Source organism: Sceloporus occidentalis, unplaced genomic scaffold (genome assembly GCF_023333645.1).
Source record: "Sceloporus occidentalis isolate IW3139 unplaced genomic scaffold, rSceOcc1.0.p SCAF_215, whole genome shotgun sequence".
In the NCBI taxonomy this organism is placed as follows: Eukaryota; Metazoa; Chordata; class Lepidosauria; order Squamata; family Phrynosomatidae; genus Sceloporus; species Sceloporus occidentalis.
Genome location: NW_028317195.1, coordinates 1252335 through 1269396, shown reverse-complemented (window position 1 = coordinate 1269396; position 17062 = coordinate 1252335). Strand labels below are relative to the sequence as shown.

The window sequence follows — 17062 nt, the reverse complement described above, 5'->3', positions numbered from 1 at the left end:
TTTTTTATACTGCTTTTTTTAAACCATGTTTAGAAATTATATTTGGGTTGCTATGACAGAGCACATGGGATTTGTCCAAAACTATTGTACTAAAATGTTATACATCAATATATATTTTTGTAGCTTTAGTATGAACCCTGGTAATATTTTTTGATATCTATGCCTTATTGAGTAAAAAATACACTTTGATGAATTTGGTTATTGTTTAACACTGTACATTATTTTTCAGTTTTACTTATGGACAAAAACAAATCTATTACTAAATTTCAACATCATCACCAATAGTGTTGTATATATATATTTGAGGAAACAGGATGGCTTATTGTGAAAGGAAATTTGGTATTTCCTTCCTGTTATATAGTACTAATATCAAAGCTGGACAGAGTAGTGGTTCCCAAGTGGCCGTGGAAGGCTTATGGTGTGTGTAGTAGTGTTATGTACACAGTGAAACTTTGAAATATACGCGCTTGCATTTCTATGGCATATACAATTTGTTAAAGTTGGTGGTACAAACTCTGTAGGTTTTATTTCATTTAATGTGTTGAATCATGTCCTTATAAAGTTACACTATCACAATTGAAGAAAATGATGTTCATGGCTTAAAAGGAAATATATTATCATGTATGTTACAGAAGTTTCTTTTCATTCAAGAGGTTACTACAAAGTTTCTGGGGTTTATTACATTTTCTAGGCTCCAGTAGTCATAAGGCTGGCCAAACATCATGGGAACAAGACATCAGTAGCCGGAGTGTGAATCTTAAGCGAGCAATGTATTCTGTCTGTGAAGCTTATAGAAATGGATAAGCAGTGGGATTTACATGGATTGAATTACTTTTTATTGGCTTGGAGAAGGGAAAATAAAAGGAATGTGGATCCAGACATGATCATGGAGGGGAAAGGTTAGAAATCAAGGAGAAAGATTACAAAATGCACTGAATCATTGGGGAGATCGGCAAGTAAAACTGGTCAAGATAAGAGAGAGAGATTGTTTTTGATACAACAAAATTGAGATGTTTGCACAGACTTTGTTTACAAGACATTTTTTGCAGCATTTTAAAGCACACAAGCAATTATGTTTTGCAGCTTGTAAGTCCTGTGAGTTCTATGAATGTTATAGACACTGTGACTACAGACTTATATCGTTGAATGCAATTGCTTAAGCTGTTTTAATTAGACTTGGGTGCAGGCCATGTGTTTGTGCTTGTTTTCTGTAAAAAACAAATAAACTTTGTATTCCATGAATATTTGCCTGTTCCCGTGTTTGTTTTGGGAGAATATTTATGTTGGTCGCTGGCAGGGGCCTCCAACTTACCGACCTTTAACTCCTAATGCCAAAACTTGGCCTGGGGGGACCATTGGCTTCAGTCCTGAAACGCTCCACTTCCTGCCCAAGAATGCCGCAGACGTCAGAGGGACTGCCCATTGATGTCAGTGGGCAGTCCTGGCTACATCTCACAAGAGTAGGCTCCGGGTAGCCACAGCTCACAAGTTAAAAGTATGATATACAAAATTCTCAGTACTTGTGTACTTAAGTCCAGTGATTGGACTCCTTGTTCCTCTTTGGACGTTTGAAACCTAAGTAATAAAACGTAACTTTCCATCCATAGCATTAAAATGAAAAAAGCTCTTTCAATGTCTTCCTACCTTCTCTACAACTTGTTCCATGTCCCTGTCTCTTTTATTGCATCTCTGCTAATGCTCTTGCGTCTTCTTGTTCTTCTGTCTTTTGTCTTCGTCAGCTTATCCCAGAGTCTTCTTTCTGCACCTCTCTTTCTTCTGCAAATATGTCTGCATTATTCTGGCCTGTTGGAGTTCCTCTGATCAGGGGAGAGGCTTATGTTTTACAAAAAATGTTGTGCTGTATTGGTACACAGCTGAGTGAGTACGAAGGTCAGGCTCACCTCTATATGGACATTGGTGCTCTCTTTCTGAACAATAGGATTTTCGCCTGCATAGCTACAAGGTGGAAACAGGATAACGGAATCCAGTGGGGAATTGTACAAAATCAAATTAACTAGCAATACTGGAAAAATTATACTTTATTGCAAACCAAAAACCACACATTTTCTTTCTAATTAGGAAACCCTGGTTACAAAAATATGCTATTAATACATAGTGTGATGACAGAGGCTACAATCTAACATTTCTCTCATTGCTTTTTCAGCATTAGTTTTGGCTCCACACTGTTCTAACCTATTGGTATATGTTATGCTTTGTTAATCATAAACCAGATTTTACACTAGATTGTTTCGTGTTCTGTACGAATATGTCCTGCAATGTTTGTGTATTGTATAAGACTTTTTCCTTTTGTATGTTGCATAAGAAAACATATTAAAAAAATAATTATCAGTTCGTACACTGAATTTCCAAAGGTGACAAATTCCTGGAAACACTCTTATGGTCCATTCTGTATCAATTTTACTTCATCAATATATTTTCCCCAGAACATTATATTATCAGTAAAGCATTTGATCGATATGAAAACTAATGTTTGTTACCTCAAGCCAAGATAAAGGTTCACATAACTAGGGGCACTGCAAGTACCCATTGCAATGCTCCTAAATTGATGATAGTATTTACCCTCAACTAGAAAGTAATTATTTGTAAAAATGAATTAATTCATGAGTATAATCCATTGGTTAAACATATTGAATCCAATGCCCACTTGATTCATACAAAGGTAGTGGTTCCCTCCTATACATTCTTGTCAGATTTGCCAGTTTCTGCAGAGTTTATTTTGTATCCTATATATGATGATAGATTAAGAACAAAAGGTAAAATGACCTTATTTACATTGTAACTAAAATTTTCATCTTGGCTGTCCACTCCTAAAATTGATATGAAGAATACAAATGAGATATTTGTTTGTCTCAACCCACATATTCTAATTAACTGACATATGACACTTTTGATTTCCCATTTTAAAGCCATCATTTTAGAGTTGCGTTTCAATAATTTTCTGTTGGGAGTTTTTCTTTTTATGTTCAACTTTTGGGATTTAGTTTCTGTACTCGATATTTTTTAAAATTATGGCATTTTTGTGTTTGAAAATGAATCTTCTTCCAAAACTTTAAGCTAGAAGGAATGGCACTTCTCTTTGTTCAAAGTGTTGTTGATCTTGGTCAATTCCCCAACTCTAGAATAGGCAAAGCATCCCACACCTGAACATTCCCTGCACTGCTCAGCCGTGCGTCGCCAGTAACTTTACGTGTTCTCCCTCACCCTGGGCGTGGTGTCTATTAACTGGCTTTTCAAAAACTGAGCACTGAGACTCAGTCAGTGCTCAGTTATTGTGCCCAGTAGACGTGCTTTCTTTTGCTATCCCTGTTAACCCTTCGTGTACCAGACCCGGCTATCCTGATTACGTTAACCTCTCATGTACCAGACCCGGCTATCCTGATTACGTTAATTACGGCCTCTGCACTGGCCGGCCCACCAGAATGTCTCTTGGTTTCCCGGTGGGCCAGTCCGGCCCAGTACTCTTTTCGGGTAGCGGCCAGGAGCTGCAGCTCCATCAGCCCCTACATTAATCCTGCTACTTAGAGTTTCCATTTCCAACTCTTCATTGAATATGCTCCTTTTGTGTGCAAGCATGCCCCTCCAAGTTTTCAAACAATTAAGGGTCTACTGGCCCTTTAAGCTTGGGTCACAGAGGGTGGCCAGCATGTATTCTGGGGTGTCCTTTGGAAGCTTGCAAAATGTATACACTTGATAGAACTGTTGTAAGAAGAGGCTTTGTATATAATAAATTATTTAATATACATTATGTTTATCTCCCCAAGTTTTTATGTCTACAAGATTTCAGGTTTTATGGATATAAATTACTGTATGTGCTCAATTATAATACAGCTCTGATTATAAGACCACCCCCCAAATTTTGAATATTAATTTAGAAAAAAAGAAAAGCCTGAATATAAGACTACCCTATAGGGAAAAAGTTTTACTAGTAAATATTAATTCACATGTGTGACAGAACCTTCAATCACTGACTGCCAGCCTCCTCCCTACTGACTATGGGCCTTGACTTTGTAAAGACTTCTGTGGCTACCCCCAGCATTATATCATCCTGTCACTTGATGAGGGGATTATCTCTGGCAGACAGCCAGGATCTGCAAGCAGGGAGTGACCGCCATTGTTTCACTTTAATATCAGACCCCTCCACCCCATGGTACACTACTATGTTGTCCCCCCTCCCCCCCAGTTCCACCACTATTGTATTAGTTTGTATTATTTATTGTTTTTTATATAGCGCCATCAAATTCCGTTGCGCTGTACAATGGGTAGACAGGACATAACAAGTAGTATGTAACATAACACATTGACTAACAGAGACAACAGGTGAAGAGGGCCCTGCTCAAATGAGCTTACACCACTATAGACATTTACCCCGGCCATCCCTGGAACTGATTTTGGCCAGTAATAGACAGTGGAGGTTGGGACCCTATTGTATTGTTAATCCCGTTACTGCCCCTGTTGTCTCAGGGAGGCAGATTAAGGGGGCGCTTTGTATCCCAAGATCTTGTTTTATGTTAATGTGTGTTTTGCTGGATATATCCAGCCGTGTGTCTTAAATAAAGTAGTCTTCATTTTGTTTTATACCCTACACTGAGTCTCGGCTAGTGACTGGGAAACCGTGGAAAGTGTGTTGTCCCAGGCTAAGGGAGCACAAGTCAGCGGAGGTAGTCAGTTGGACTATCCAGCTCCGTGACAACATGTAAACTATTTTTTCTTATTTAATAAAAACTATGATTGAGAAAAATGATTTATTTTTTTTTAATTTCCTTTTATTTGCCACTCTGCCCCCAGATATGCCTTATACCCCTTTATATGCCACTGTACCCCCCAGAAATGCCTTATACCCCCTGTATGCCACTCTGTTCTGGCAAAAAGCAGCTTCCACGCTCTCTCCCATCACGAAATGCGTGGTCATGTGACACGTATTTGTGACCTCATCCTGTATCTGGCCTACTCTGCTCCACGAGATCCATCATACAGTCTCATTAAAAGATGCAAATATTGTATTCTACCTTGTATGACCAAATAAACATGCCATTCTTTTTGGTTTCAACATGCACCTTAAATAGAAAGCTCCAAAGTGTATAAGGGTAGGCTGATGCTGTGGATTTCCCTGCCCCATTGTCTTTGGGAATGGTCAGAATCTTAGAAAAGCTTGAGGCTCTCTCAAATATGATCCCATACTTTACTACAGTGGTACAGACACTGATGTAAATACAGGGGTCAACCCCTGCGACCCTTTGTTCCTGTCTCCTCATACCAATTCAAAATAGTTTAGAAAGGGTCCTTCTGACCTTGACTGCACTGCTCCAGGTAGGCAGGGCCCTTTCTAAACTATTTGAACCAGCACTGACTGAATGAATATGAACATCCATGTGTAATTGTGTGTGAGCATGGATGTATAATTGTGTGTGTGTGTGAGAGCATGCATGTGTAATGTGTGTGTGTGAGAACATGCATGTATAATTGTGTGTGAGCATGGATGTGTAAGTGTGTGTGTATGAGCATGCATGCGTAATTGTGTGTGTGTGAGCATTCTTGTGTTGGCTATTTGTGAGCATGTATGTTTAAGTGGGGTGAGATGAGTATGAGTAAGTTTATGTAATTGTGTTTACATATATGTGTATTTTTAAAGGGGGAAAGGGGCAAGGAAGGCACAAGCAAGTTGTCTAGGGGAAATGATGGCACAGACTAGCTGTTGGGGGGGGCCTGGGGCAATTTTCACACCAGTGCCCTGTGATTTCTAGTTACACCCCTGAGTACAAACCAGACCAGTCATTTCTTTCCATGACAGCAAGAGTTGTGGTGGTGCTAGCACATGTAGGCGAATCAGTGGCATGGCCTTGACTCCTCTTCCTCTGGCTCATAACTTAAATCCGTGGAAGTAAGGCCCTCTTCTGCTGCAAGATTAGACCTTCATTTTTCTTTCCAACTTTCTTCTGGTAAAACTAGACCTGCTGGTATCATCTGAAAGTGCCTGCTCATGTTTGTTCTGGATATTGGTAACATTACAGGGCTGGCAAGCAAATTTACAAGCAATTTTCACCTATGATCTCACCAAGGCACTAGCACATGTCTCTTCCTCCAGGAGTAACTAAAATTTCACCTTAATTTGGTAGCTAGAGCGGAGAAGATTTTACCACTAGGGCCAGGATGTTTGCTAGCAGTACTACTGCTACGGCATGTAGCTGGTTGTATCTCCAAGGCTTATATCTAGTTGGTTCTGGTGTACCAAGGTTCATCTGACTGTTTTGTTTTAAATGCCTGCCTACTCTGCCCACACTACATAATGGTAGTTAGGCATTCTGCTGCTATAATACTTTAACTGCTATCCTAATAGTCTTTGTTAAATAGAAGTTTAAAGCAACGTTACACTTAAACTCTTAGGTATATTCATTCTATACATAATGCCAAAACAGATTTCTAAGATTTTATAATTTATTTTTAATATTTGAAAAAAAGAAACAGTGCTTTTCAGTAACTGAAATACAAAGAAAAACTGTTTCAAAATATAGATTCCAGATTTATTTTAGCGGAATGGCAATACAAACAGTGAAATCAGAACAAAGTTTTGCTCTTTTGAGATCTTAGTAAATCACAGAATACTCTGTACAGTCAGATGGCTTCCCAAGAGTGACAATAGTTTTTTTTTTTTTCTGTGGATCAGAATAGTGCCTCTGGTACAACGTGTTTTGAATGATATATAATACATAGCCCAGTAGTTTATTAGACATATACAAAATTCAGATATGTATCCCTTACTGTGGTAATTGCCCATTAACTAAGCACAGATAAAACATTCTCTCAATGAATGTTTATATTCTTAACATAAAAACATTGTGTCATATTTTTACAGAAATATTTGTAAACATATATAAACCTGTGATGTTTATATGTTATATTTTTGCAATTATATGGAAAAAATATACTTTACAAAAGGTACTCAGCAGTTCAAACATATAAATGAATGAAGATCAGTAGTATAGGCAATTTTGATGTACTTTAGCATTGAGGCTCTATGCAGTTTATCAGAATCAATTGATTGTCAATTTAGCAAATTTGGGTTTCCATGGTATGTTGGGCCACAGTTCTCATGAAAACACAAAAAAAAACTGGATTTAAGTTGCTCTAAAACATGAATAGCCTATTAAGCATTTTCATAAAACTATAAAAAAAAAAATACAAAGGAACAACAAAGCAACAGAACAGTGCCTTTATAACAAGTTTCCATGGCTAAGCATTAGTTATTTTAATAATCCAGTCTGATTGTTCCCAGCATGAATTTGAAAACAACATTTTCTTTAACAGGATATATGTCACCTGAGACTTTTGTATCTTCAGATAATAGTTTTATGTATTTAGTCATTGATTTCCACGCAATTATTCTTACAATACAATATTTCAGGAAATTACAACAGAGCTGTAATGGGTATGAAAACTGTCTCAATAATTTTATTTGACTTTACTGAGATTTAAAGGGCATTCATTGGTACATATCGAAATAGGAGTTGAACCAGTTGATATCTAAAGCTGATGGCAGAGGTACTTATGTTTGATTACTCAAAAGCTTTTTCATAGTCTTGTTCACAGTATTGTAATTGGCATACATTTTAAAAGTACAGAATATTCACGTGAGGAAATGCTGTATCAAAATACTGTATTTCTTTTTTAAGTTCTTTAAACCAAACACGCCATCTAGACTACGCTATCCCTCCTTCCAGAATGATTACGTCAGATTGATTTGCCTGTGGGACACTTTCTTTTGTGATTACAACAGAGTGATCAGTGGTGGAGGTGGAGTCTTCCTGAGGGCTTGTACCATCTGTTTTTTCCTTGGGTATATATTTAACCACTGCATTGATGAACTTGCCCCTGAAGTCCTTGCTCAATAAATTATAAAGAATTGGATTAGCCACACAGTGAGTAAGTGATAAGCAGTCAATCAAATCATAGAAAAAGTAAAGAATATGAACAAGAAAACAGTGCAGGTTGATGTGGCTTCCATGTAGGGTCAGTAATATCAAGGTCACATGGTAGGGAAGCCAACTGATAAGGAACGTCAATATGTAGGCATAGATGAGCCGGCAGTGTTTACTGTTCTCTGGTCTGCCAGAATACTTGATGTAGTAGGCAGTCATCAAGCTGAAGACGAGTATTATTGAGAAGGGAATTACAAATCCTAGAATAGTGGTGAGTAGGCTAACAGCTAGAGCCCATTCATCATAGATCTCAAATGGTGCCATGAACATGCACACAGGGTCAGAACCATCTATGAGCTGAAAATGTGAGACCTCTGGTAAGGGGAATATGGCAGACAACACCCAAATTCCAATGCAAAGTCCCTTGCGAATGCGTTGCTGATTCTGCCTCCAGAATACAGAAGAAGATGTTAGAGTCAGGTAACGGTCTACACTTAAAGCTGTTAGGAAAAAGATACTACTGAACATATTGACAAAGTAAAAATAGTGTGTAAATCGACACAAAAACCCACCCCAAAGCCATGTATATTCCAGCATTGTTTCCAGCATCCAGAAAGGCAAGGTAAGAACCACCCCAAGATCTGCCACAGCCATGTTGAAGATATAGAGATTGATTGAACTTTTGCTTCTTCGTGATTGCCAGTTGACCCACAGCACTAGAAGGTTCCCAGCCAAACCCAAAACAAATATAATGAGATAAAGTATGAACAGGAAGACCTGTTTTACTCCATCATCCAACTCAATATCACAGATAGAGAATGATCTGTTCAGGTAATCCAAAATGTCTGTCCAGTTGTGGAACTCAAACTCATTTAGCATTATTGTGTTGAGATTATCGTCTGGGTCTGGTTCAGCCATTGCAAGTGAGACAGAGAATTTCTGCAAAAGAAAAGAAAAATGGTTACTCAAATAACCCCATAGAAAAAAACCCCATACAAAAAAAACAAATATAATTAGTATCTCAATTATTGGCAGAACTAGGAGCAAATATGTTGCTCAAAGCTATTCATTCTAAAAATAAATAAAAAAAAAAACAATCAAACCATAAATAATTTTAGGTTAATATAAAAGAAACAGCATTAAGTAGACATATACACTAGCAAAAAAAGTAAGTGAACCCTTTGGAATTACCAGCATTTAGGTATACATTTGTCTTCAAACATTCACAGTGTGGTTTGCAAAAAGTATGTGCACCCCTAAATTACTCACTTCAGCAAAAGCTTATTGGAGTCAGGAATTAGCAAATCTGGAGTCCAAATAATGAAACAGGATTGAAGGGGTGTTTTAGAGCTACTTTGACAAAAAAAAAACTTTGTTTTTGTTTGCAATTCTCAAGAAGCATCTGTAATTTGAACCAGTCCTCTCAGAAATCTCAGAAGCTCTACAAATATGAATTGTTGATTTGCATACAGCTGGAAAGTATTACAAAGTAATCTCTAGGAGTTTACATATTTATCAGTCTACAGTTACACGAATTGTTTAGAAATGGAGATGATTTAGTACTGTAGCTAATCTCCCTAGAAGTGGGAGTCAAGCCAAGGTGACTCCATAGGCACACTGCAGAATGCTCAAAAAATATAGAACCCTAGAGTAACAACTAATCGCTTGCAGCAATAATTGGAACTGGTTAAGTCTGTTCATGAATTTACCAATATGCAAAACATTGAACAGACACAGAGTCAATGGCAGGACACCATAGTGGAGGCTGCTATTCTGCATGCCTGAAGTTTGCCAAAGTGAACCTTGACACTCAAGAATGCTACTGGGAAAATGTTTTGTGGACTCATAAAAGGTTCAGTTGTTCACAAAGACAATACAGCACTGTGTATGGTGTAAAAAGGGCATATTAAATGGTGTAAAAATGGTGTATTAACATGAAAATATCACCCCGAACTGAAGTAGGATGGAGGGACCATCAAAATTCCCCATGAACCTTGTGCAGGTCTGATCTTCAGCTAGTGGAAGGTTATTGCTGCCAAAGAGATTAGACCAGTAAGGTCCACCATCAGGGGGGGAAAACCATTACATTTGTAAGGGGCCTGGTGACAGTCTCCTTCAATTTTTTTAAGCAAAGACCTTTATTCTGCTTTATCACTTGGTGGTCACTTGCGTGAATTGATAAGGGATTTGCTACATGCAGCTCAGTGAGGGCTGCAGCCAACACCAGAAAGAAACCCACTGTGTGTGTAATATATCTGTGTGTGACTATGTTTGTATGCGATTGAGTTTGTCTGTTTGTATGTTTGCAATGTTTGCTAATAACCAGCTTGTCAGTGCCCCAAACAACTTGCCTATGCCATATATGCCCAAAACAGCTTGCCTGTGCCATCCTTGTGGCAAACAGCTCATCAGTGCCACCAAACAGCTTGTCTGTGCCCCCAGTTTATTTGTGCCTTCTGTGGCCACAAACAGTACTTGTTACAAAACAATGGGAAGTTTAACCCTTTCAAAACATGTTACAAAGGTTTATATATTTAAAATAAAATATATAGCCTGTAGCGCTACAGTATTTGAGGAACATTCGTTCTGAAACATGAGGCTTTTCTGAGCTATCTTTGCCCCCAAACAGCATGGCTGTGTCAGCTTTGCCCCAAATAGCTTGCCTGTGCCATCTACGCCACCTAACAGCTTGTCAGTGCCATTTTTGTCACCAAACAATATGAGTAGAATAGAAAATCCTGGTGGTGGTGGGAGGGGTGCATCTAAAAAAAGGGGGCCCCAGACTATTTGTTCAATAAGATTTCCTGCACATATTTCCCTATAAAAATAATGTATTTAATTTAATGATGAACTATGCATATAATGATAAACCATCAAAGCAAACTTATGTTGTCAAAGTGGACTTTACCTTACTTTTTTATAGCGCTGTTAGATTTCTTAGCTTTACTTGGATCAAGGAAAATTTTGGGAGATTTTTTCTTTGCTAAAAGAATAGTATGTGTAGGCTTTATATGTAGCAGAAGATGTAAAAACTGTTATAGTATGTAAAGTTCTACTTCTTTTGTATTTTTATGTGGTTGCTTTGAATAACATCACACCAAAAAATTAATCAATTAATTAATTTAAAAAAACTGTAAATATACACTGAGGAAGTCTTGTATCCAATATTATTTAAATGCAAGTTATGTTAGTTTTATAGAGACTGGTTTTGGAAGAAATTACTGCTTTTAATGATGTGTAATTAAATAAACTGACTTGTCTACTGTCATAGTTTAACAAAAAAGTATACTCTATGCAATCTATGTATACAATATGGTTCAGCAGATCTCTGATTTGTTTTGTTGTTATTTTTAGGATACTTTGATGTGATTATATATATAATTGACAGTTACATAATGAAAGGGACAAATCCAGCCATGGAAAGCTAAGCCTCTTTATTGTAAGGCAGTTATAGCAAATAGGAGCCTAATCCCAAACTGTAACTGTGTTGATGTTGCAAGTGGACTGCTAGTTATCTGCATGCAATACAACAGACAAGTTCCATAACTTTACTGAATGTGTTGCTACTTATTAATAATTAATAAATCCATTATGGTCACTGATAGTACATAGCATTAAAGAAAATTACTTTTAAACAGGTGTAACAAGACAATGAATATAACACATGCGGATGCATATTAAGTATATTGCACAGGATTCTTGTCAGAAACTTCTATCATTTAAGTCTACAAACGGTTTATTTCTATATCACCCTACCTTAGCAGCCAGCACATACATTCTGAGGACTACAGCCATCATGAATAAATAGAAATATTACAGTATAAATATATTGATCCATTAATCAATTTTTTTTAATAGACACGCAGACTATAACAATTGTTTAATGCAAAACAATTAGCTCTAGTAATGCTTGCTACAATCTACCTTGCCAGTTTATTTAACTGGAACACAAGTATACTATCTAGATACAACATGCTGCAATAATGCATATATAATTGATATCAGAAATCATTGATACTACCTTCAATCACATTACACTGTTCGATATAAAATAAGTAAAAGTCACAGACGGATAATATGTAGTATTTTCTCTGTGGCTTATTCATTTTAGCCCTATGTACAACAATAAAGGCAATATATGTACAACACCTGTATTGTGCAGTAGAGTATGTTCATCTAGTGGGGGCCTCTAATGATTTCTTACCTGTGAATGAGACAGATGAATACACCAGCAATCCGGTATCTTTTGGTATCTTTGACAGTCTACAAAACTTCTCTACACCAAATGACATGGGTTATTTTACACTTGCTAGTAACCCTTCCATTCAGGAAATGATTTTTGACAGGCAAACACTGCCTCTAATTCACTAGTCAGGATATCCTCTGCGCAAACACAAACTAACACTAAGATTCTCCAAGCGGCTTAATTACTGAATCTAGCTCTTTGTCGAGTGGAGATATAATGAAATACAATTCAAAGGAATTTAGTCATTAAGAAGCCTGTTTTTTTTCTCTCTAAAGGAAACACACACTCACAGAGCAGATGCATTTATTCAAGGAACACACTTAAAGAGTTTATGAATTTGTGGAAAAGAGTTTTAAGGATTGTTTATTTATTATCACTTCAGCCTCAAGAATCCATAGAAACTCTCTATGTGGATAAAAATTATTGAATTTTGCTAAGTAATTCTTTACTGAGATCATTTGGGAAAACTAGTACCGTTTCATTACTTTATGAAGACCACACAGCATTTCTACTATAAAGATTTTATAGATTATTTTATTATGTCAATGTTTAAACCACAGCTGGCAGAAGATCTTGTTGTTATGGTCGCGCAGCAGGTGACAAAAGTTTTTGTAGCACTTCACATCAAAGACTGGCTGAGGTCCTTGGATTATGTGGATATTGAAGATCTACGTTTTTACCAGGCTACAGGGAAACAAAGCAATGAGACAGACTCATATTGAACTTTTCTTGAAGGTAGAATATACAAGAATAAAAAGTTTACATATTATATTTATATATTTATATTTGCCTGTAGACTAAATCGTGCATTGGGGAAAAATATCAAAAGTGTGATATATCAAGAGGTAAGAGTAAAAGCACAAGTAGAAATAACAATTCCTGGAAACTTCACTTTCAAGACATTGCTAGGAAGGAGGGAGACAGGAAGAAAAAAATCAATACGACAAGGAAGCTGCCAACAAAGATACAATACTTCCGGAAAGGATACCATTCAGCATTGACCCCGAACAAAAAACACAAATTTGCTGAGTAAGGAAGATAGGAGATTTGCAAAGTGCATAGGACTAAGATAATTGACACAGTAATGGATTGTTAAAGGGAATCAATCACAAAGCTTAGGGTTTATTACTTTTAAATGTAAGTTAGCATCAAGTGTAGTGTCATGTCTAATAGACATATGTCTATTAAGGCATGAAAGCATTGAACTTAGTTGCAGGTTTTACATTATATATACAGTATCTCACAAAAGTGAGTACACCCCTCCCATTTTTGTACATATTTTATTATATATTTTCATGTGACAACACTGAAGAAATTACACTCTGCTACAATGTAAATTAGTGAGTGTACAACCTGTATAACAGTGTAAAGTTGCTGTTCCCTTAAACACCCTTAAACACAGCCATTAATCTCTAAACCTTGGCAACAAAAGTGAGTACTACCCTAAGTGGAAATGTCCAAGTTGGGCTCAATTAGCCATTTTCCTGCCCGGTGTCATGCAACTCGTTAATGTTACAAGGTCTCAGGTGTGAATGGGGAGCATGTGTTAAATTTGGTGTTATCGCTGTTAAACTCTCTCATACTGGTCACTGGAAGTTCAACATGGCACCTCATGAGGATCTGGAAAAAAGAATTGTTGCTCTACATAAAGATGGCCTAGGCTATAAGAAGATTGCCAAGACCCTTAAACTGGGCAAGACCATACAGTGGTTTCACAGGACAGGTTCCACTCAGAACAGGCCTCGCCATGGTCAACCAAAGAAGTTGAGTGCAGGTGCTCAGCATCATATCCAGAGGTTGTCTTTGGGAAATAGACTTATGAGTGCTGCCAGCATTGCTGCAGAGGTTGAAGGGGTGGGGGGGCTAGCCTGTCAGTGCTTAGACCATACGCTGCACACTGCATCAAACTGGTCTGCATGGCTGTCGTCCCGGAAGGAAGCCTCTTCTAAAGATGATGCACAAGAAAGCCCGTGGACAGTATGCTGAAGACAAGCAGACTAAGAGCATGTATTACTGGAACCATGTCCTGTGGTCTGATGAGACCAAGATAAACTTATTTGGTTCAGATGGTGTCAAGTGTGTATGGCGGCAACCAGGTGAGGAGTACAAAGACAAGTATGTCTTGCCTACAGTCAAGCATGGTGGTGGGAGTGTCATGGTTTCGGCACTGGGGAGCTACAGTTCATTGAGGGAACCATGAATGCCAACATGTACTGTGACATACTGAAGCAGAGCATGATCCCCTCCCTTCGGAGACTGGGCCGCAGGGCAGTATTCCAACATGATAACGACCCAAAACACACCTCTAAGACAACCAATACCTTGCTAAAGAAGCTGAAGGTGATGGACTGGCCAAGCATGTATCCAGATCTAAACCCTACTGAGCATCTGTGGGGCATCCTCAAACGACAGGTGGGGTAGAGCAAGGTCTCTAACATCCACCAGCTCCGTGATGTCATCATGGAGGAGTGGAAAAGGACTCCAGTGGCAACCTGTGAAGCTCTGGTGTACTCCATTCTTTTTCCCATGACTGCACGTGCTCAGAAGAAGTGGGAGATTATTTTTTGTGTTTTATTTTAGATATTCCAGTGTGCAGCATCCATCTCAAAATGTGCTTGAAATGTGAAAAGATAGAGAAAAATTCTGTTTTCGCATTAGATTTGTGTTTGTGGTAGGCCACATGAAAAGACAAGTGAGTTTTTATTTGTGTAATCTTACCCCCAAAAGCATGAGGTGTGCCTTCCTGGTTCAATTGAAAAAAGTTGAAACTTCTTGCCATCTCATGATTTGAGGACCTTCTGTTTGGGAATATATAGTTTATGGGGTTAAATTGAAAAAGTAATCTGTCAAGATTCCAAGTTTGAAAACTGAAATGCACATGTTTCCCACAACATTTAAGAAAGTTGACTTACCCATACATGTGGAATATTGCTTTACTCAGGAGATGCTGCTGAATGTAAGTCAGCATATCCACTAAAAAATGTTTTCTTTTTTGGTTACACCTGGTGCTGGTGTGGAATCAGCTGAATGGGACAGATTCCCTGTGCTGTCTTGTTTTTGCAAATATGTAGTTTTAAAGGGTTAAATTCAAATATGGGACCTCTGCTGTGTCTCAGGTAAGGCATGGATCACGAAAAGTGATCTGTCAAAATTCCATGTTTGAAAACTGTAATGTGTATGTTCCAATTTTAAACCCACAACATCAAAAAACATGTTTCAGTAGTTGCATGTACATTGTATATAATATGCTTGTTTGGAATAGGGAAAATGTACTGCAAAGTTTGGGAGAAATTGGGACCAAAATGGTTAAATATGCCTCTTAAAATACTTTCAAAAAATATGTAATTTTATTCAGCAGTTTAGCCACATTTGGGGCTCAATTCCCAATATATCAAATGTTCAAAAAAATCTAGTTTGGAAACAGCTATATGCACCATTCATTGTTAGCCATGTCAATAAACTAATCGAAATACCTGGCATTTCTGAAATCAGGACAAATACCTAAAGACATTTGGCATTTGTTTTCATTTGCATTGGCTATGTATAGCTTTTAGAGGGGAAACCTTGAACACATTTCTTTTTTCTTATTTTTTTGCACATTTTAGATTTGTTGATAGTATATATAAATATAATATATATATATATATATATATATATATACACATCATTGTTATTTCAAAAGAAGGACCTACTTGTTTATTTTTTAATAGGAAACTTTGAAATAATATATTTATGTTATCATTTTTAAAAATGTTTTAAAAAGGAATGCCATTTATAACAAACAATCCTTAAAAAAGGGAATGTCTAAGCCCTTTCTGAAATAATATTATTATAAGGATATTTTGACTTCACCTTTAATACTCTTAGTGGGGTCCACCTTTCCTATGAATTTTCAGGAATGTCCTTTTTTATTATGTTCCATGAAATATAATTAGTATTTCTTTCCTGTTGCAGACTCCCCCTACCCATACTGGTAGAATGCTTTGTATGCATTTTGAGCAGGGTGCAATTTAACAACATTGCCACTAGAATAAACCAAACAGGTTTTCTCTTGTTTGTGAACTTTGCACAACATTCTCTTTTTTTTCTCTGCAGCTTTTTTTTTTGCAGGATTGAAGATCTGTGAATTTCCATAGTTTTTAAACCATAATGCCGAAAAATATCTCCATCCACTTTATGTTTTTTAAACCATTCAGTGTTTTGAAAATATTGAGAGCTTGGTTTTCCAGGTTTTAAGAATGTAACCATAAAAGAATACTTACAAATTTAAAAAGTAAACATTAAAATATACTTAAAAATGTAAAGGACATGGGCTTCTGTCTTAGGATAGTAGCAGTTGAAAGCTTAATTAATGTGGCTGATGTAATGTGAACTAGCTTTGCTTGTTCATATATTAATGTGGCTGATGTAATGTGAACTAGCTTTGCTTGTACATATATTTGTTATATTTAACATATAATGATAAGATACTTACATTTGTATAGGCTTTATTAGAGCTGACCATTCTGGTGTTGGCTGATGTACAATGAGCTCCACCAGTTTTTATATTAATGGAAACCAGAGCGGGCTAAAATGATTTTATACAATGATAAACTATGCTTTTTGCTCTTCCCTACATTCCACATATTGCTCTGTACGCCATGGCTATGGACTGCAGGCACCAAGAGGTCATCTATTCCTATAGAACAGGGGTGTACAACTCACACAGGCATTTCAATTAAAAATGTATTAAACTAATAATTTTTGGCCAATAACACACATAATTAATTGATCGTTTGTGACCATCAAGGGCTGGAGTTGTGCAGTCCTGCTATAGGAAAACTATATAATAAATGTATCCATGTGTGTTATTTTCAAGCACACAAAAATACCCTTACATGTG

General features: G+C 37.1%; 1 protein-coding gene across 1 annotated transcript; it reads right to left on the bottom strand.

Moving 5' to 3' along the window:
- Positions 1-7715: 7715 nt before the first annotated feature.
- Positions 7716-8825, bottom strand: LOC149277412 (atypical chemokine receptor 5-like). Its single transcript, XM_089502988.1, has one exon. The coding sequence runs from the start codon at positions 8811-8813 to the stop codon at positions 7716-7718; it is 1098 nt and encodes a 365-aa protein (XP_089359114.1). The 5' UTR covers positions 8814-8825.
- Positions 8826-17062: the final 8237 nt, after the last annotated feature.